This window comes from Haliaeetus leucocephalus, unplaced genomic scaffold, assembly GCF_000737465.1.
Source record: "Haliaeetus leucocephalus isolate CR32 unplaced genomic scaffold, Haliaeetus_leucocephalus-4.0 Scaffold751, whole genome shotgun sequence".
Taxonomy (NCBI): domain Eukaryota; kingdom Metazoa; phylum Chordata; class Aves; order Accipitriformes; family Accipitridae; genus Haliaeetus; species Haliaeetus leucocephalus.
The window spans coordinates 6850360-6872868 of record NW_010973187.1 but is presented as its reverse complement, the minus strand read 5'-3'; the positions used below and the strand labels follow the sequence as shown (position 1 = coordinate 6872868).

General features: G+C 41.6%; 1 protein-coding gene across 1 annotated transcript in view; it reads right to left on the bottom strand.

The window, feature by feature from the left end:
- The window catches only part of RELN (reelin), a 320676-nt gene that overhangs the window by 66558 nt on the left and 231609 nt on the right, over positions 1-22509 (bottom strand). Inside the window, exons 24-31 of the mRNA XM_010581098.1 lie at positions 15745-15882; positions 14911-15097; positions 10980-11185; positions 7895-8066; positions 7314-7514; positions 4940-5175; positions 2684-2841; positions 1606-1813 (exon numbers count right to left, since the gene is read on the bottom strand). Coding sequence (XP_010579400.1) covers positions 1606-1813; positions 2684-2841; positions 4940-5175; positions 7314-7514; positions 7895-8066; positions 10980-11185; positions 14911-15097; positions 15745-15882 — 1506 coding nt within the window. The remainder of the gene's footprint in view (positions 1-1605; positions 1814-2683; positions 2842-4939; positions 5176-7313; positions 7515-7894; positions 8067-10979; positions 11186-14910; positions 15098-15744; positions 15883-22509) is intronic.

The following is a 22509-nucleotide window of genomic DNA, read 5'->3' as shown; positions in this document are numbered from 1 at the left end:
ATGCTTATAAAAGAATTAAATGCTGATTTGTTTTGACAAAATGACCAGTCGCAGCTGGAGAGCAGCTCACATGGAGAGCATGTGCTCAGAAGAGGGATCTTGGTTGCTCTAACCAGGTGTCCCTCTGGCCATTTATGTTCTTGGGGCAGTTTTAAGACACCAGATGACCATGTTCTTGTGCAAAACAGAAGCAGTGATAGATTTAAAAAGTCAAGAAAGAGCATTGCTCAGTGTTTTAAAGCTTCTTTTGGTTTTTAAAATGGTTTGAACTCTGTAAAAAATTGAAAGCTATAAATATGAATATCTGGCATTAAAATTGGTTTCAAAGTAATCTTAAAGCTAAAGAAAATCCTTTTCTTTTATAAAAAGATTTCTCCAGGAAAGAAGGAATAACTCAAAAATACTGTTTGAATATAGACTTCTTGATGATGTGGTTACTTCCAATATTATGCTTCACAGGATTAATAACATAAGATTTAAAAAGACAGTGGAACAGAAGAGAAGTGCCTAGATCTTCCCAGAGTTCCAGTGCAAACATGTACTTGTCCAAAGCGTATTTGTCAAACAATTAATTAATTTAATTATTAAGTAATTTACATAATTATATAAATAATTCATGTTATTTGTCAGAGGAGAATTTGTCAGACATGCAGGGGACAGAGGAAAGGCAGCTGGTGCTGTGCTGCTCAGTGCCAGGGAGCACCTAGGGATGTCCCCAAACCTATAGCACCCATACTGCCCTAAGGAGCGCCACTTGCCTGAGCTGGAGAGCAGTAGCAGTAACTTGTGGCCAATCTTTGCCAAGTGATCCCACAAATTAAATAATGCAGCAAATCATGGCATTACTTACTCTTGGAGCAGTGTTTGTCAGGAGAAATATCTTTTGTTAAGCTAACTGTTATAATTGTAGGGTGGGCAAGGCTTCAGGTGCATGATGCCTCATGAGACTGGACAAAGCAGCAGCAAACTCCAGGCTAAATAACGGTTAGAATTAACAGTCCTTTGTTTACCCTAATTACATTAATCAATTAGTCAATTTGAGAGAAAAAGGATAATTGCTACCAGTGGAGCAGGATTCAGTGGCAGCAGGGAGAGAGGTGAAGGCTTGTTAGCCTCTTGGCTACACAGAAACAATTTACATTCCATTTTTTTACACTGCTGACAAGTAGACTAATTCACAACATCTGGCAAGTAAACAACAGCTCATTGCTATGCCATCGCTATGCCTGCAATTCAATGCAGTCAGGGGAAAGGGAGTTTTTCTGTCCAGCTATAAGCAGAGTCTTAGGTTTTGTGCAGTCTTAAGACCACATCTTCTGACTGTCCATCTAGAATACAATGCAAACCATCTTCTCAGAAGGATAAAGAGTTCATGTTTTTTTATGCTGCTATTTCACAGTTTCTAACCTAAGTATTCTCTCTATAGAAAAAGAAATAGTACACCAGAATGAATAAAAAAGTTAACTTCTCTTCCTTTAAGATTTCTTGTACAGGTTGCAATTACCAGAAAAACATTTCTCACCTTCTCACATCTACACTTGTAATAGCAGAGAGGAGACAACATGAATACACAGACAATTGTGAGAAGCAGCACTGAGGACTGACCTGATATTTGTGGTGTCCAGGGGAACAGTCCTCGCCTCCCTTTTGCCAGGTCCATTGAAGTACAGAGATTTTCTGTCGCTGAGCACGCCACAGCCTGTCCCAACCTGACCTCCTGTTATCTTGTACCAGAGAGGGCTTAGCTTCCTCTCAAACCTGTCGAACATCTCACTGTGATTAGGCACATTAGACACACAGGTTCCATGCGATGCTTCAAGAAAAAAAAATATATGGAAGATGCTTTGGTGAAACTGTGCTGAACAGAGTAAAGGTCAGATACAATACATTGGCAGACAGTTCTGTTGCTTTTCTAAGAAAATGCCCTGATGACAGGATTGTGCCTTTTTAAACCCACTTTACAAATTTTCGTAGGCAGAATAAGGCCTCTTCCTCTAAACTCTAAGATGGCTTATTTCACTAGGTGAAAACCAGCTGTGTTTTATGATGATAAGGCATTTTATGTAAACAGAAAAGTATTATCCTTTTATTTCATTTTAAGCAAATTGAAGAAAAGATGTTAGCTTATTGCTTTGTTGGTATAAAGGGTTGAAAAGACTGCAGCGTGCAACTGGTTGTGTCAATCACTGTTTTTTTTCATTGGGTTTCGGGGTTTTTTTTGTATTTCAGCATAAAAGCCCCTGAAACCACAAGTGAGCAGAATTTTCCACAGAAGGGCCTGTTAGAACATATGTTCCCTCCTGGTCCCATGCCATCTGATGGCCAGGGGACTCAAAAACAGCACCAATTCTTTTGAAGATGATCCATAGGCTTTTAAGTAGACTTTTTAGTTTATAATATTTTGTTTTCTCTTTTATTGCTAGTCACTTCCCATTCATACAGATGGTGATGTTCAAAGATTGTGGTTGCCAGAAACATCACCGGTGTCCACTGCCTTCAGCTGCTCTATTTTGCCTGTGCTGAATTTTATTTAACAAAATGAAAAGACTCCTGCTGGCAGCCCATGAAATTTATGTCATCATATATTTTTCCAGAATATTGGAGAGGAAAAACAAGATGCTAGATTTACAGCTTTAACTTAGCCAATGCTTACTGTAATCCCACCTAAAAAGGGTTGTCTTACCTGTGTAGCCCAGGTCACAGAAGCAGACACCTGAGACACAGTCCCCGTGACCATTGCAGTAGTTGGGGCAAGGCTCAGAAATGTAAACGCCATCTAAGCCAAAAGGAGGCACGCTCTTGTGGGAGCTGCTCTCCTGAATCCAGCGGAATCGAGTCTTACTGTAGAGAAACAACAACAAAGACTTGGTATTACTATTCCCAGCTTCAATATCTACTGCTCCTTTTTTAAGATTAGAAGGAGCTTTTCCTGAATTAGCCATTTGCAAGTAAGATGCAAATGGATGCCTGGAAAATATTTCTGACATCCTACATTTTGTGCAACTTCACTTAAGGATATTTTTTCCAGATGTATTTTGACTTCCTCTATTTCTCTGGCCCTTATCCACCAGTGTGTTGCAAAGAACAGATAAATGGTTTTACCAACAAGAGTGAATGATTACACATGACTCTGAAGATGCCTTTCACTACTCAGTTCAACCTGAACTGCTAATTACATATTAAAATCCCAGAACTCCATTTCTTACAGTACTTATGAAAGGAACTCAGAAATGGCAGTGATACAGAGTTTATTATGGGATTGTACAATTTTTAGTAAAAAACCTTCAAGTTATTTGGATACAAGAAAAATCATCCACTTCCTAAAAATAATGGCAAATAATGTGTCCTACAGGACATGTGGACAGAAATACAAGATTTTTATTCTTGGACAACAACATGAAATTCCTGGAAAACAGTGATCTAATCCTTAACCTGTATAACTGAAACTGCTCCAGGGACTTCAGTGAGCCTACACTAAAGTTACTGCAGCTGACCTACTGCATAGGAAATTTGTTAAAGAAAAATATTTTGGTTATTCATTTTTAGTCTTTAACTTTTAGCTGAATCACTTTAGAGGAGCTCCAGAGAGGGGAACAGACTTAAAATCTCATTGCCAATCCAATGGATTAACTAAGATCCTCTTTGCTACTCTGCCTAAAATATAATAAACCTATTGCTTTTTTTCTGCTGTGTACTGGGATTCGGTAGGTAGGTGATCATCGTGCTAGTGCTCTGTACCAACTGATGAAATGGGATGCTCTCAGGATAACCCGTAAACCATGATTTCCAAAGTGACCCACAACAAATTCAGTTCTCAACACGCCGAGACCCTCATCAGACTCACACTACTTGCATTTTTAATGTATTAGCATGAGCTTCTTATTCCTGATCACATTACAGAACATAATGCCAAACAGATTGCTGCTATTGATTCTGCACTGCTTGTTTTGGGTAAATCAAATCAGCTGGTGTCAGATCTGTGCAATTTGGCACCTGCTTTTATTGGCTAATTACTGAAGAAAAGACAAACTTGTTACGGTACATGCTGCTATTTCAACTCCTTGCGGCAAAGGCAGCGGCATTCCTGCTACACAATATGCCACATACTCAAAATCTGTGCCAGGGCTTGAGGATGAGGAGCCTGTGGCAGGAGGATGGGGCTGAAACCCAGGGGCAGGACTAGAGCAGCTGCCTGGGGGGAGAAAGGCAGGAGGCAGTGAGGGCATGGCCAGGGGCTCAGGGGGACGGCTGCCCGCTGCGCTGGCAGCGCTTGGTGCAGGCAGCAAATCAGACTGGGGCGGTTTACTGACAGAGTAAGACAGCAAGCAAGGCGAGTGAGAAAATTCAGCCAAATCCAAGTAAGATTGAGAAAAGCCTCCTGATTTCAAGGCTTATTTGCGTCTTCCACCACCTGATGTTTTCTCATCTGTATTAACCCGAAGCTGAGGTTGTGCTCGTAGGTGAGCACACCTATCATTCTTCCCTCCTTTGACTTCAGCTGTCCTGGCCACCTTCAATGCCACAGCACATTACGCAGCAGCTCAAGTACCCTTCTAGGGTTTCTCTGCCCAGTGGTAACTGTAAAAGTAATCCTGTTCCAATGGCTTATTTGATTCAAGTGACTTATCACTCTCTTGCTGGTGCCTCTGACCTAACTGATATGTGTAAGGGGAGACAGCACCATGATGAAGAGATTGATATAAAATTAAAATGTTCCGGGTTCCTTGTTGCTTTGTAATTTAATTTTATAGACTGTTGTGACACCTTTAAAATGGAAAGCTTCTCCCTGTTTTGGAGAGCATGGTGTATTTTTCCCAGATCTGCTGATTTTTAACACCGCTTTTACACACAGCTTGCAATTTTTTCCTAATGTAATATCAAAGAAGAGGCAGCTAATTCACGGGTACCACTAGCATCACTGGTTTACAATGTACAGTACCTGGCTGCAAGCGACCTGGGGATAACAATAGTAATTCTTGTCCAGTCCTCAAAGTCTCCTGTGTGATACACGGTCGGCTCGCTCAGCTCCCGGGAGCTTCCCTCACATCCTTTCGTGCCCGGAGATGCAGGGTAGCAGCCCTCCTTCACGAGTGACCAGAAGAGCCCAGCATCGTGCGAGTACTGAAGTCGAACGGGAGCAGAGCTGCTGTACTGGTTCGTGCAACCAATGTTCAACTGCAAAAAAGCAGAGCATCAGATACGAGCGGAAGAAACCTGTGCTGTTATTGGCATTTATTGGCTGCAAACCACCTTCGACTTTTTGGTTTGGGAGGCTTAGCGCTCTGAACACTTGCTTTGAACCCTGCTGGCAAACAGTGACTGATGCTTGGCATCTGTTTCCTACACATATATGAAATTTCTCAGTAAAAATTCCCACTATCCCTTCATTAAGATCACTGGGTTCAGCACATTGAAATGTGCAAATAACTTCTCAAAGGTCCTGGTGCATAGCAGGCCACAAACAGCAAACTCTGCACAGGCACCTACATGCCCAGAAGGAGTGGGAAGAGCTGTATCCCCTGAGACCCATCCCATCTGCAGTCCACCCAATGTGCCCAGAGGATCAGTCTGACTCCAGGGTCCCCCCTGCCCTGGGCTGTGAGCCCTGACCACAGCCTAGTCATTGGCCTCGCAGAAATGATGTCTGGGAGTTGGCACTGAAGTTTGGGCCCCCAGAATAGAGCAAAATTGGATGAAGTAGAAAAATGCATATTAAAATGTGAAATGAGTATGTAACCAAGACAAAAATCAACTGCTGATTTGACGTTTTCAGCTTCATTTTTCAAGCTATCAGAAAAATATTAGTTTGCATTATTTTATTGCAGAAATTCTACTTGAGCTGTAGAATGTAAAATGTGAAACAAAATCATTCATGTAAAATGAAATAATTTTGACAAATTACTGTCTTTGAGTTTATCAATGCAAAATTATTCGAGGCAGCTATTTAAAATGGAAATTTCACAAACTCAGGAAAGCATTTAACCATATGTTTAAAATTAAAGCACGCAAATAGGACTAACGTATTTATGTGCAGGCCAGTTTAAAAGCTTTCCAAAAAAGAGAGGAGCATAAATTCAGGCCTCAATTAATAGACTTCATAAAGAAGATCAATGTTCTCTGATACGCATTGTTTATATTTTGTATATCTATGTTACATTGCCAAGTATTTCAGTGATGGAAGGTGTATGAAACATCTTTAAGTATTGCTTTTTTAGACTAAACCATTTTTGAAATGCTCTTGATCATCAAACCTACAGAATGGAGACTTAGTCACTGAAGGAAAGTCGTGAAGAGGCAAACAGCATCTTTTCCAGGCTAAATGGTATTTATGTATTGAAATATTTTTGGGTTTTAGACAGTTTAAACTATAAAACTACAAGCAATATTCACTCAGAAATTGTACTGCAATCCCTCAGTTTGTGTAGCATTTCATTAGCATAACTTTTAGATGAAATGAGATTATTTTACAAATCCCATTATTTCTAACTAACTTTCCTATTTATAGAACTGTGGGAATTATATTTGAAAAGCTGCCTGTAAACATCTGATCTCTTTAATAATTCCACTTGTAAATTATTCAGTGTCTGTATCCACCAATTATGTAAGGACCATGTATTTGTGGTGAGCTCATTAAAATTGCATTGCAACCAACCTCCAGAATTCACCAATGGGATTTCATTATAAACTCAATAAAATTTTGATTAGGGTTCAGAAACAAGAGCTTGTCAAAGCAAATACACTTTCTTTGGAACCCATATTCTGATGTATTGTCAGACCACTGAAATTTTTGTAAGCCCTTTAAAGAAGAGAATGCTAATTGGAGCCTATATTCATTGACACAATAAAAGTAAATTATATGAAAAACCCACACTGGAGTACAGAGCAGCTTGTAAGTCCTTAAATAGTTTAAAATACAAAATATGTACGCAAACCACATTGCAGCTTTTGTAGTCATGGAGCCCCAGATGGGATAAATCCTTTTTCCATTGACAGTGCAGTAGCATTTCCTAGTACTGACTCGAATATAATGACAGTCACTTCAACCCACTTCTGAAATGTGTTGAAGAACAACAAGCTTTAAAACTTCTCCAGAGGGGTAAAAAAAGCTCTCCTGCACCAAGGTTTTGGCTATCCTTTTAGAAAGCAGCATGATATTTTATGCTGTATGAATTCATGCTTGTGCTCTTCACACCTTTTTACACAGTGGTATAATTTATCACCTTGTTTTGAACTGTAGCCTCAGTGACATCTTGCAAGTATTGACTAAGGGCAGTTTTACTGATACTCTGCAGGGATTTATGTGTAAGGAATACCTTGAACTGCAGGACATATCCAGGCTTCAGTGTTAAATCTCGAGTCACTGCAAACCGGTCTCCATCTGATTTACCAAAGAGCATGGCGGAGGGGGTGGCAGAGCAGAAACTTTCGTTTTTGGTCATCCCTTCGTTGGCTAACATTAACCATACACTCAGTTGGTTCATAGGGTAATCAAATGCTGGCTTTTCATAAAAGTTCTGTTAGAAATGAAAAGGAAAGCAACAACAAGTACTATCACCTTGCAGTGTGACTTCAGAATAATTCCCAAAATGATCACCTTTCAAATTTTGCAATTTATATTTTCTGTCATTATCAAAAAATTGTCATTTCCAAAATTTGTCTTGACTTTTTGAGGAGATACATAATTACATCCTCTGTCACAAAGATTAGGAGCCTGATGGTTTTGTGATAAGACTCAGGTTATTCTCACACAGAGAGACACAGCTGCAAACACTATGGCTGTTTCTTTAAAGACACCCAATATTTTCAAACAAAATTATATTAAAAAAAAAGTCTACTAACAGAGAGGATGGTTCCTGTTTTGTGCGGATGCCCATAGCCTGCTCTTGCTTATTACCTGTGGTAAAGTGGGATTAACAACGGGAATGATGTGCTTCTGCTTCTCTGACAAAATGATGATGTCATCGATGGCCCACTGATCATAGCCTTCCCCTGAAAACACAGGCTGCCACCAGCGAAACCTGGTGCACGGTGTCTTGGCTGCAGCTGGCAGCTCCAGATAGACAAACCTGAAGAACAGAAATTCAGCAGACTTTAGGGAAAGCAGTTTATAGAGAAATGGAAGAAATACCACTAAATAGGGAAAAGAGGCAGGAAAGCCAGTATCTATCTTACATGTAGAAACCCTCAGAAATCTTCTACATATCTGCATACCTATTTATACACTGCATATCAAGAAGCTTTCTTTGTCGTTCTTGTCTGTGGAGAATGTAAACTCTTTAAGAAAATGGCTGTTTTTTACTCTCTATTACTATATTGCCTAGCACAATAAGCAACTGATTTGAACTCTTCAGCTTTGAATTAAACTGTTCAGCTGATCCATGTTCAGCAAGTCTTAACATTCTTCTGGTGCCAGCAAGTAATAGTGAAATATGCTGGCAAAATTGATTTCTCATTCTCTTCTGCTGGTTGGGCCTATTTGTAGACAAAAGCATCCTTCTATTACAATGCAATAGATTATGTAGCAGAGTTTTCTGCTGTGGATAAAAATATTTCAGCCCTCCTATATGGATCTTCATAAAAGAACTTTAGGTCTTCTCAGATAGTTTGCTTTACATTCAACTTAGGAAACACCTTACAAAAATGATGTTAAATAAAAGTTAAAGTTTCAAACCTAATCATACTTATGTTAAAAAGTACCATAATTAATCAGTTGTTTAGTCCTATTTCAGACACCTTAAGTAAATGTATTTATACGTATATTCCTTTTGGTACTCTTTGTTTATACCACGTTATTTTGTACCACAGACCCTGCTTCACTTGCTGGTTAGGCAGACAGAGGTGGAGGAATTGTTCAGGGGAACAGGGAACCTTCTTTTCCAGAGGATTCATAGATTTATGTGTTGGAAAATAAGGAATTGGAAAATAAGATTTGGACCACATTTGAAGCAGCAGAAAAAGAAATATGCATAGCTATATTCAGTAAGGACCATCACTCTTGGTTACTCAGAGGGGCAAATGTTTTGTCTAAAAATGTGTTGGATAGTCCAGTGATAAAGGTTTCAGCATGTAGCTTCTTTGTTGGACGTGTCCTGTAATTTTGACAAAGTAGAGGCTAAACCACCCACCTAGTAGATGCAGGGAAGGTGGTAGATGTAGTTCTTCTGGATTTTAGTAAGGCTTTTGATACTGTCCCTCACAGCATCCTTCTGGACAAGTTGTCCAAATGTGGGATGAGTGGGTTTGCGGTGTGCTGGGTGAAGAACTGGCTGAAGGGCAGAACTCAAAGGGTTGTAGTGAATGGGGCTACATCTGGCTGGGGATCAGTTACCAGTGGTGTTCCTCAGGGTTCAGTCCTAGGGCTAGTCCTGTTCAATATATTTATCAATGATCTGGATGCAGGAGTTGAATGCACCATTAGCAAGTTTGCTCATGATACCAAACTGGGAGGTGCTGTTGACTCTCTTAAGGAACAAGAGGCCTTGCAGAGGGAGCTAGACAGATTGCAGCATTGGGCTATGAACAATGGGATGAAATTTAACAAGTCAAAATGCTGGGTTCTGCACCTAGGATGGAGTAACACTGAGCACAAGTATGAACTGGGAGAGGGGTGGCTGGAGAGCAGCCCTGCAGAAAGGGATCCGGGGGTGGTGGTTGACAGCAGGCTCAATATGAGTCAGCAGTGTGCCCTGGCAGCCAAGAAGGCAAACCCCATCCTGGGGTGCATCAAACACAGCATAACCAGCCAGGCAAAAGAGGGGATCATCCCACTGTATTCAGTGTTGGTGCTGCCTCACCTTGAGTACTGTGTGCAGTTCTGGGCCCACAGTTTAAGAAGGATGTGAAGGTTCCTGAACATGTCCAGAGGAGGGCAACAAAGCTGGTGAAAGGGCTGGAAGGAATGACCTATGAGGAGCGGCTAGGACTTTGGGCTTGTCTAGTTTGGAGAAGGCTGAAGAGCTCTCTACAGCTTCCTGAGGAGGGGAAGTGGAAGAGGGAGGTGCTGAGCTCTTCTCCCTGGCATCCAGTGATAGGACAGGTGGGAATAGTTCAAAGCTGCACCAGGGGAAGTTTAGACTGGACATTAGGAAGCATTTCTTTACCGAGAGGGTGGTCAAACACTGGAACAGGCTTCCCAGAGAGGTGGTCGATGCCCCAAGCCTGTTAGTGTTTAAGATGCATTAGGACAATGCCTTAAATAACACGCTTTAACTTTGGTCAGCCGTGAAGCGCTGAGGCAGTTGGACTAGCTGACGATTGTAGGTCCCTTCCAACTGAAATATTCTATTCTATTCTATTCTATTCTATTCTATACAAAATTCAATGGTTTTATACTTCCAAGTGCCTAGATTAGCTTTAGAAAAGGACAGTTTACTGAGTTACAGAAGTCCTTCTGAAAACATTGTTCATTGCAATGCAAAATGACAAGATGGGAAGATAAAATTATTTACATATTGAAAGACATGAACTACAGGTAATAGAAATAATGTTAATACCTATGCAGACAAATGCAATTTAAATTTTCACTGACAAGCTGTCTTACAGCAAATTTGAAATGCTCAACATGATTTCTTCTCCTCCTTAAATATTTCTTTAAAGGAGTTTTTGTTGTATGTGACATTAATACACGTTCATTAGATCTGAAACCAGAGTCAGAGGAAATGGCAGATTTCTATACCTCTTTTGGGCAAGTTCTGTATTTGCTTGCTAATGTTTTGCAGATCTTAGCATTTTAGTCATGTTTCACATGGGAGGTGAGTGATTGGAAACTTTACATTTTACTTCAGTTTTAAGGCCCACTTTCATTAGATTTTTCCTTCCTAGTGGCAGGAGTTTACTGTGGCAGCCTGGAAAAGTTTCCATATAATGATGGCTTTTAAGCATTATAACTTGAAATTATTATTCATGTTTTCATAAACTGAGAAATAGTTTTTTTTAAAAGGGCTGATGCAGTATGGAATTAATTTAGACCAAAATTATACCTGGGTTTGCTGAAGTCAGAGAAATACATTTCTGCAAGCAGCTGCCAGTTGATACCGCCGTTATTGCTGTACTGCAGCAGCACACCTTCTTCTCTGCTGTCTGGTTTATTGCATGAAGAACTGTCTCCTCCTATCTGGATGTAAAACTGGACAAAATCCACCCAGGTTGTGTCCAAATCCCAGCTTACCAACTGTCTTTTCCCAGCCTACAATACAAAAACACAGAGGGGCAATAATGCAATAATAATATTAAATATGACACCTTCACTATGTACAGACATATTTAAAGTCCAACACAGATGAATATTCCACAGAAAATTGCACAAGATGGAGGACATTGAATTTTGTGTTAACATGACTTTTTTTTGTCCTTCAGACAATAATTCTGCTTGGCCATCCTTTATGTCTTAATCACCCTGGTGTGATCCCACAAGAATTTTTATTATCAGATTCCAACACACAATGCAACTGCACAACACAATTTCCACACAACTATTTCATCTCATTCCTTCAAGGTTCCAAGTACCTTCAGGAGACAAAGAGCAGATGCTGGATATCCTGAACCAATCAGGGCTAAATTTTTAAGTATTCAGCTTTTTAATGATAAAGCATAAAGCAGTAAAAGGACACTTCTGAAGTCTCATTTCCCCAGTCAAATCTTGCACTGTATAGGGTTACCCAGTCATCTGAAATTATAGCCCCTATAATGTCTGTTGCTTGAAGCCCACCTCCTACACAAGAACAAGGGAGTGGTATTTTCTCTTCATGCCTCACCTGAGTATGATTTGTTCCTACACAAAACTATGCTCTCTTCCCAGTAAGTGTTGTACACCAGGAGTCTCTCAACCTGTGGATATGGTTTCAGGTTTACCTAAGCACAGCTGACAGAAAAAATAGCCTCATAAAATGCAGTGAACAGCATTTCCAAGGATGTTTTTGAGTTCTAGCAGGACGCAGCTCTCACACGTCTACACTGTGGTCAACATGGTTGCTCTGTGCATGTTGGCAAAGGAAGACAGAGCATGTTCAGCTAAAAAGAAGCTTTCGGGTTTAAGAGCCTTTTATTGTAACTGGAATTATCCTGTTCCCCTCTTCCCCTTGTGCCCTGGTGCTTGAGGCTGAGCTTGTGGGCTTGCACATCAACAAGCCTACCAGCTGCTGATAAGTGATGTGAAGCTGCCTGCGGTGAGGCAGGACACAGGGTGAGAGCAGTGTCCCTGCAGAGGTGACTCGCATGCCCTGTGCCTGGCACAGCCCTGCCCCAGCACAGCGTTGTGTCGCCACAAGCTTTTATAGGTAGGGCAAAGCCAAATATGTGCAGCTGGAGGGAGGATGTGGGGATCATATTTCTGCATTCATTAAAAGTAGCTGCAACCTGGCACCACCCCCCAAAATGGAGCAGAACCGGCAACATGCCTACTGTTTCTAATTCCCTAAAAAATCATGGGTTCCTGTCCATCTCCAAGCATAAAAAGGTATCAAAAAGGAAACCTGAGCTAAGTTATAAAATTATGCCTATGTTTTAATTAATATTTATGTTTTTCTCGTCTCACTTGTACATTCATGATCCTTCTGACAAATTTCCAGACAAATTTGAGATAATAAATTGACATGATCTAGGTGGACATAAGTAACAAGATTTATGAGCTGAGATTTAAAATATCATCTGTGTTTTTTAATAAGATGATAGATGAATTTAAATCCTGTTCCACTCATCACCTCTTTCCTCTTTCTCCCCAGTTCAGGGTAAACTCAGCACAGATACATGTCTATTGCTTTCTTACTCAGAACATTTTGCTTTGCTGGCGTTACAGCCTGGGTCCATAGCTCATTTGTAGACTAATTTCTGTAGGCTGAATGCTTATGTTTTTGAAACTTGGTTAGCTTGCACCACTGATGACAACTAAAACCTGTGAAGAATCCTTTGACCCTCAAAAAACTCATTTAGGATACAGTCATATTGATCTGGTCTGAACTATGCCTCCTATTTTTGTCTATTTGGTGGTTTATCCCCAGCTGAGCAAGCCCTCCTGGATGGTGCCATGAGACTGAGATGGGCTCAGCCTTGGGTGCAGCCCCACATGGCTAATACTGGCCAAGGTGACACTGATAATCTCTTGGTAGTTTGCTTTCACAAATTCATTTGGAGACCCAAAGGAATTTGAAATTACCATCATCAAATCAAACTAGTAACAGATAATTAAGATGCAAACACCTTTGCTGCCCCATGGGCAGATGTGTCCCAGCTGGCTGGGGGTACCCAACGTACTGACCTGTAGCGGATCAAGCTCTGGCTGTAAAACTATTCCAGGTGGGTTTTCCGTATCTACACCCCACAGCAGCTCTGCTTGCCAAAGGGTTAACCACAGAACCAGGTTAATTGAGAAAGGGCACAAGTGACATAAAACCTCAGAGGAATTGCAGGGGCTAATTGAAAGAGCTCTGTATTACAAACACACCTACAATTGATTAAAATGGGTTGTAAAACAAAAGATAGAGGGTCGGCAGAACAAAGCCAACATTAATTCTGGTAGCAGTAATTGATTATGGCAGTAAACATTAGACATTCAAATAAAAAGTGGCTATTTGAGCAAATAAAAAGAAATGGAGCCTGTGAATACGAGCTCCCAAAACAACACAGAACTGTTGGGCAACTATAAAAATAATTTTTTATTACCTACCAGCATGGCCACTAGATGCCTTGAAAAAGATCTAAACAGAAATTAAATAAACCACCTTCTGTTGATGGCACACAGACTGCTACTACTCAAGAAATGAATGATAACCTAACCCTTAGAGATCAATAGGAAGAAGCCAAGAATTTTTAAATGAGTTTTTCACTCCTCCGTAGCAGAAATCAGAAGAAAGATCATAGCAGGTTAATTCTAATTTAGCAAACTACTTTTGAGAAACTTGGCATAAGGAACTGAGCCAGAAGGAAAAACATCTAACAGAGAAGACGATTATATAAAAAAATCCAATTATCACAATTAGCTAGTTATACTGATTGGTCTATTATGAAATTTTCAGCACAGAGCTGCATTTCCAGGGGAGCTGGATGTGAGACTATGTAGGAGTGCTGAAAATTATTTGATGGGTTAGATTTTTGTAATGAGATAAACAACACACAATTACACAGTGTGGCATATTGGGTTATTCTTCTGGGACTAATCTGGCTATCATGACAGCAGTGGCAGTTTGATCAAACCTTTAAAAGAGAAGCACATAGCTGCATTTATACTCTTCCTTTCAATTAAGAACAAAACCAAACCCAGTACTAGACCCGAGGAGCAACAATAAAAAATAAATCTGTGATTACAACCCATAATCTTACATCTGGTCATAAAGATCTCTTTTTATTTTAGTTATAATTGCTATTAATTAGCAGAATTCCCTATATCTCTTTCCTGCTCTATTATTTTCATCTGCAAAGCATCCAAGTTATACAAAAGAGTATCGTCCCACAGGCTAACCACTTTCTAGAAGTCCAGAGGGGTGGTTTGTTCACTAGTTTTGGTCCTGTGACCTCAAATTGAGCTGCTTGTCCCCTGAAAAGCCAACCTTTCTCCATCCATAGCCCAGAACAGTACAGAACAAACAAAGGGGAGCTGCTGGATGCTGAGAAAGAACTGAGTCTTAAAACAGAAAATACATAATTAAGACAGTACGAATGTACACACTTCCCAGCATACTGGCGATTTACTTCCTTCCATTACAGCTGGTATTTCTTGAATACATAATGCACGTGTCTTTCCCTATCTCTTTTGATTGCTTTGTTCTTTACCTGCAGAGCACAGCTGTGCTGTTTAATGCACTTCTCATACTGTGAGCAGCTTTCTGCCACCTCCCTTTTCTTTGCCATACGACCACATCATGCTCCATTCAAACCTACAGTACGTGCCTTTCTCATTCTCCCATCCCCCGTTAGTACCTTGTTGAAGTAAAGCGAGGAGCCAGATGAGATGACCCCACAGCCTTCTTCAGGCTTGACGATCTCTCCCCCAATAGTTTCCTGCCACTCTGTCTTCAGGCTGTCTGGGTTCTCAAAATCAGACATGATGGTTGAAGGAAGGGGATTTTCAGGCTGACATTCAGTACCCCGAAACCCCAAGTCACACCTGGAAGGAAGTGTAAATGTAACAAGCTTTTAAAGACTTTATTTGACATTGCCAATTACTTAAGGTGGTGCACTGACCTTTTAAAATTAGATGTGAAATAGCAAATCATTCTGGGATTGGAATTTTGGATCTTGGAAACAAACTAGAATAACTGGATAATGGAATAAAGCTATGTCTTATTTCTAGAAAAAAGCCTGTGGTGTCCAGAAAGTTTGTAGCTGGCAAGCAATAGTCTGTGCCCTTGGTATTGCACCTGGTCTGACAGCGGCTGCCAAGCAGCACTAAGCTGGTCCCTGGCATCACTCTGATGCAGCAAAAGAGGTCTGGCACTAAGCTTATCCCTGGGGTCCTTGTGCAAAGGACTGGAGTGGCCACCAGGACACTTGCAGCAGGGCAGCCCTGTGCCACTGAAAGCCCTTCCAACACCTGGATCTTCCAAGGGTATGGGTTCTTGGACAGAGAGGTGTGGAGCAACAGGCTGTTAATGTTGCTTGAATGGTCTAACCCCTCATAGCACTTTTAGTTTTTAATGTTTAATCTAAAAATAAGAACAACAGCGGAAAAAAAAAAGAAAGAGTATGCAAACTAATAGGATACCTGAAGTATCAGGAGACCATTCTTAAGAGGAACTGGCAAATGCTTTATACCTGCAAACACCATGGTCACACCAGCCATGTCCGCTGCACATGTTGGGACACTGCTGTCCGATGTAGATGTTGTCTAAGGCCCATTCATCTTGGGCTGTGTAGTAGCACTGACTCCAGCGAAAACGTGTGGCACTCGACCTTAAAACCAATAACAATGCTTTAATTTGTGATTCTTTACAGAACTGTGGGAAAAAAGATAAAATGCAGATATAAAAAATAAAGTAAGTTGATATCACAATCACAGCCCAGCCTGCAAAGACTGGCACAACCAGACAGATTTTTGTAAAGGAACTTCCTAGATGATGTCACTTGCTGCACAGAGCTATCTAATGGGCTTTCCAGTTCTTAATAACATTTCTGAGGAAGGCTGCAGAGGTGTTACAGGGCCTTTGTGCATTATCTTAAGATAAACCTGTCAATGGATATTATCAGATTTTTATTGAGTGCCATTCTGCAAGGGTCACAGGTCACAGGCTGCAAAACTAGAAAGGTGGATCCAGGGCATGACTTTGATTTTTATAGTCTTGGTCACAGTTAATGGGCTATAAGTTGTGTAAAAAGGTTTCTTCTGATACTTATTATTAAAAAAAAATCTATTAAAGTTCTTGAGTGCAAGCATTTCTCCCCTTTGAATACCATCTATTTCCATTCAACAATAGTTGACTGGTTTTTATTGGATATAGAAATTTCTTTTTGTCAGGATGATTCTAAACTAGATTTTGCTCACATATCACTGGTGACATTGCAATCACAAGTTTTTGACAAAGATCCTGTTTCATAGCACCTATTTTTTTTCACATTGCAAATAGCTTGCTCTTGGCGAGCTACTCAAACAAAATCTGTAACACCCAAGGATTGTGGTGGGGAATCACTGGATTAGATTACTTGCCTATATATAACTAAGCTCTGGATATTTGTAATATTCTTCAAGCAGAACTCCTTGCTGTAGTTTCTCCTTTCTAGTTAAATAGTTTCTCTTCAACAGCCTTATTTTTCTTTATTATAGTGGAGTCAGGTAACATTATCTATTAAAAAGTGCTTGATGTTGAGATTTTCCGTGCTGAGTGACTCCTGCTAGCCAAACCCAGCCTGACATCCGTAAAAAACAAGGCTGGAGAAGAAACTTAATCACGAGGAGGGCAATTTTTGTCACTGTCGAGCCTTTCCAAGCTGCCCTGCCAACCTGTACACATCCAACAGGTTACACGTATCGGCTAGTGGCAGCTCCCAGCTGGTGGGCGCAGGGACCCTCTACTCCATGCTTGTTCCAGAATGAGATTTAAGAAAAGTACACTGCATGTAAAGCGAAACAAAGATGGGAAACCATTCATCGTGATGGAGCAAAAGGGGCTGTGCTGGCTGCATGTTCGGTCTGGGAAAAAAGGGGTGGTGGGGGCAATGAAGGCGCTGAGGCTGAGTCACAGAGCTGTGGAGGGGATGGGCAGGGAAAGCAAGGCTGACTGCAGAGAATTAAAAATCAGACTTTAAATTGGGACAGGCCTGTGCCTGGCCAAGGGCTGACTGGGTGGGCTGAGGAGGTTCCTGTAAGAAGTAGGAGCTTCTTTCCTAAGTGGCTACATTAATGATGGCATGGGATATAACGCTGTTACTCTAATTTAAGATAAAAAGCTCTTTCCCCCACACCCCAAAATTTATGTAGAATAAGACCTTTTAAAATGAATATTGTAAAGGTGGCTGAGCACCTGCTTGCATGTATGGAAGTGAAAAAACAGATAGAGGAGGCCTGTGCAGCTAAAATGGACAGTACGTTAGAGCAGTTAAGCCATCCAGCCACATACTAGAAGCATACGAAGATTAGTTTAGTACATGCTTGGAGAAATTTTTAAAATACCACCTTTGAATTTCTTTAAAAAACAAGTGAAGTTGCCCAAGGGCTTGATTTTTAATTGAAATCACCCTTGTTGTCTTTAAGTATCTGCTTGATACTGCAAATACTGTAAGCACTTTTACAGCATTCAGAGTTAATCTGCAGGGGCAGATCTGCCGATTAAATACTCCCTCGGGATATAATGTATTGATGGGTTACATTACAAGAGCTATGAATTATCCATTAGAAGTGCACAATGCCAGCAACCTGCACACGAAGGACTTCCTAAGCTTGCATAGGCATAATGGGCAGTCAATATTCACCACAACTAGTTACTGTTTATTTGTGGAGTGCTCTGAAGCCGGCACATCACCTCGGTGGTGGTGTTCACGTTCGCTGCAGAGCATCAACGGCACCACAGAGAGCCCTGACAGAGACTGTGTGCTCTGGAAGGAGCTGTCATGACTGGTGTCAACTCTCGTGTGTGCTGAGGAAAATAACAATACTGAAACCAAAGAAAGGTTTTAGAGCAGGCACCCCACCCCACCCCCAATAAAATTGTCTCATGTTGTTTGCCCAGGTGACAGGAGGGACAGCACCGTGGCCGGGCTCCTCTGGTTTTTGTGAGTGAAGGTGTGTGGATAGAGGCGGGGTGTGTGACTCTGGAGCCCGGGGGTATTTACAGCAAACTGGGGGGGATTTACAGTGATGTAGGGGCAATTTTGCCATCCCGTGGAAGTCTCGTGGTGCCCAACAAGTGGTGGTGCCCCCCGAACGCAGCTCCCGCTGCTGCTTGGTGTGGCGTCGATGGCATTTCCTCAGCCATTTGCCGGCTCCTGCTGGGTGCAAACGTCCCTGCGGTGTGGCTCTTCGGGTGCATCGCGGCCGGTTCTGGGGCATCAGGCTCACGCCCGCCCTACACAAACAGTGGGGAGAGCCCACCCATGGGTAACAAAGTACGCCTCTGTGCCCAGGGGAGCACCACACCTGGAACCCCACCGAGAAGACCCCTGTGCGGCACCGCCGTGGGGCTGTTCCAAGGACCGTGGGCCCATGGAAAGCGGGCCCACACCGCAAGGCGCAAAGCTGACACCAGGGCCGACAGCCCATGCTGGGGCCTGAGTGGGTTTCACCTGAGCAAAATGTTTCCCTGGACAGGCTCGTCGTCCCCCTCCTGCTGCAGGGGACTGCCACCCTGCCAGGGGCAGAGCACAGAGCCACAAGCTGCCAGGGTGGCTCTGCCTTCCTCCTCGGGTCTCAGATGTTGGCTGCACATCAAGCTAAGGCTGAGCTCAGCTCTGCTCGTTACTTAGAAGCTCCCCCAGATGAATTCAGCGATGGCAGGAGATCTGTTTCCCTCATTTAAGGGGAGGGGAAGAAGGGAGGAGTCGCATTGCCGCCTGGAGATGAACATGAAGCTGACAGGGAGGTGCGTGCATCAGCTGGGCGGCTGGGGACGGTCCCTGGGGAGCCACATCCTAGCGGGCAGGGGTTATTTTTAGCTGCAGTCAAAGAGAGCTCTCGCCCAGGGACAGCTTCGCTGCTGTGGGAATCCCATGGCCCCCGAGCTGGAGCGGGGCGAGGGGCTGCCCTCGCCTTCCCACCCAGCCGGGCGGTCAGGGGGAGTCCGTGGAAAGCGGGGCCACCGTCACACAGCTGTGGGCAGCAAAAGCTCTCACAGATTCAGATTTCTCTCTGGGTGAGGGATAACACGTGTTAGTCTGAATTCGCAATTGCAAAAGCAATGCTGCTGAAAAGCCAGTCCTGCTCACTGTTCTTGAAAGCTTTCCAAGGCTGCTCTGCACCTCAAGGTAACAACAGTTTAAGAGGATTATGCTGTTAAAAATGGTAATCAATAATTTTAAAAAGCCATGTTAATTAAGAAAAGAGAATAAGGAGCTGAGTGTCAGCTGCATTTTCAGTGATAAAATACCGGTTTTCTGGACAGTCACCATTTGGACACCTATTCAAATGGGAAGTGCAGTATCGAGGAGTTATGAAAGCATTTTATTACAAGCAAAATAAACCTCCCTAGTTCCTCATATTTCTTCCCCCCCCTTTTTTTTGATGCTACTGGAAGGCAATCTGGCTTTCTGATGACATTATATCTAAGTCAGGTTGATGTCAAATGAAAGTCACTGTCGTTGCGTGACATTTTACATATGCACAAGGAAATCATGTCCCAGATGTATTGCAAGTGAAATGATGTTCTTTCTGTTATAAAATTTTTCAGATATGAGTTAAAATAAAATCATTGTCTTCTCTCCTGATATTAAAAACCCTAACGATCTAATGCAAATTTGTATCTGATAAAATTATATTTGCTACCTTCTGAGTTACCATAATTACATTTACCCAATTATCCTGAAACTCTCATTCAGTCATTAGGTGTTGATTTGTTTATGAAGTCAGCAACTGACAGCTGCTTGTATCTCATTAAGGCCTGTTCATATGTAAATGCCTCCCATAAAACTGAAATTAATTTTCATCAGTGTTAGAAATGTTCAGTTCAAGTACAATACAATTTCAGTGAGCAGGTGCATACATTTCATTTCGCTGATACAAGTCTCACTGTTGCAGCAGATTTCCTAACATCCCAAATCTCGGATAACACAGGCCTTGTAAACTCACGCTTGCCAGATGCAGAACATCTACAGATGTGCAGAAATACCAGCACGCCCAGAAAGTTTTACGAGAGAAATAGGTACTGCTATGAACAATTTTCTGGCTGCATGAGCACAGTACCGCAGCCTGATGCTACCTGTGCACCCAAGGTGCAAGCCCTCAGCAAAATGCTGTGCATGCAGGGATAAAAGCTCCGGTAATTGTAGCACGGCTGTGCAGGGGTATGAGGGCATGTTGAGGCTACCAAGGGCCAGAGCAAGGCTAACGAGACCTCAAGCCTCGGTCCTGAGTCCTCATTTAGGTGTCTTGTGGGGTTGAGCCAGAAGGAAGGTCCCCAGAGGTCCCTTCCCCTCACCCCAGTTTTGGGAAGGCAGAAGACCTGGCTCTCCCCCTCTGCACGGTTCTTCCTGGCCACTGCTAAGTTTTTGCCCATGGGTGGTAGGAGAGGGAGGGAGAGTGCCCCAAAGAAGAAACCTATGGAGCATATTTGCTACCAGGCCCCCAGGCTGATGCCCTCTGTGTGGCCGGGCTGGCAGAGGAGCTCTGCACATCAAATGTTCACCAGTAATGCCCAGGTTTGTAAAGGCAGAAAATTGTCCTCTGTTAGTAAGCGTGCTTTAAAAATACAAAAAAAATTCCCCTCCCAATCTCAAGCCAAAGGAGTGACTGAGCCCTCAGTCTGCTCCTTGCCGGTGGAAAAGAGGAAAAAAGAGGGAAAGCGGCTGAGATGTGTCTGGTGTGCTGGATCGCTTCTGGTGTGGAACATGCAGCCATCCTTCCTCTTCACCCTGATTGTGCCACAGCACAACACAGTCATATTGAAAATGTGTTTTATGAAGAGCAAAGTAAAATTCAGTGGTAATTTGTGCCTTAATTACAAACAAAACTCTGCTAACAGACCGGAATCCCTTCAGATACAAGATAGAGTGTGAAATATTTATGATTTGTGCGCAGCATAAAACAGGAACCTGCCTATTATTTCATCATAATTTCTCCCCACAGTCTCCTAAATTAAAGTGGAATTATTTGCTTCTGTTACCTCATATGCTGAGGAAAATTATTAGATTCTAAAGAAAAAAAGGCCCACAACATTGGTATTATCATCAGCTATACACTGCATAATAATAACTTACAGTACAGTACACATCTTATAAATAAATTTAAAAATAACAGCCTACTTTAGAGTTTAACCTGCAAAATTGTAGACACTTTTTAAACTCCTAAGTGTCTAGGTGAGCCACTGATTTTGCAGCTGGTGGCACATAACAGCATGTAAGATTTAGTACATTATAATGTAACTACAAAGCAGTTCTTCGTAGACTTACTTGTGCTATTTGGTATTAACTGACCTGATACGCTTTAAGGATTCAATATTTGCCCTGAAGTTTTGCCTGGAAATAGGAAATTCTGAATATTGGCTGTACAGTAAAAAAGGCCAGTGCGTTGAAAGAAGGTGTCGTGGGGTGGTTGATAGAAATAGATTGTGTTGAGGCTGTGGAGAGTGCAGAAGAATGATGAAGGACTGGGAAATACAATGATAACTTAATCTGAGCAAGCTCTCATTGCAATTGCTGTGATGAATTCAGGTCAAACATAAGCAAAGTGTAACTCTAACAGGAATAATTTAATTCTCAAATGAAGGAAGCTCTGAAGATTATTGAGATTTATGACAACTTTTTATTTGTATGTTATAATAAAGATTTTAAAATAAATAATGGAAGAAATAATCTAGTTAAATAAAAATGTTAGGGGACGCAAAACAAGTTGATTACAATAAGATTAATAGGGTAAGTGTTTCTGATAATTTTTGTTGCTGTTTTTTGCAGAAGAGAATGTTATTTTTTAAGACATGCTATAAAAAGAAACAAGAGGTAAAAAATTCCCAGAAATGATTCATTAGTTATTGTTTATACAAGGCTTTGGTCTGAAGATGTAAACAATAAGGAATGTGCAAAATAAAAATTAACAATCCAAATAAAGGCTTCCTCCAGTGGGGCATTTACAGACAAGCGCCACTATTTTTGAAAAGGTCTGAACTTTATTAAAGAGTCACAGTATGTATTAAAAACAATCTTAAACAATAGCTTCTGGTGACTTCACCAACATTTCACTCTCTAATTATGTAAGGAAGGCGTTTTATGTCAAATACCTGCAACAGGGTCAGCCCTGGTACCCCGGCACCCCACCCACCCACTTGAGTATGATCTACAGAGGACTTGATCTTTGTCACAGCAATTTAAAAGTAGATGAATTATCTGGAGCCCCCCCCCCCCCCCCAAAAAAAACACAAAAAAAAAAAAAAAACCAAAAAC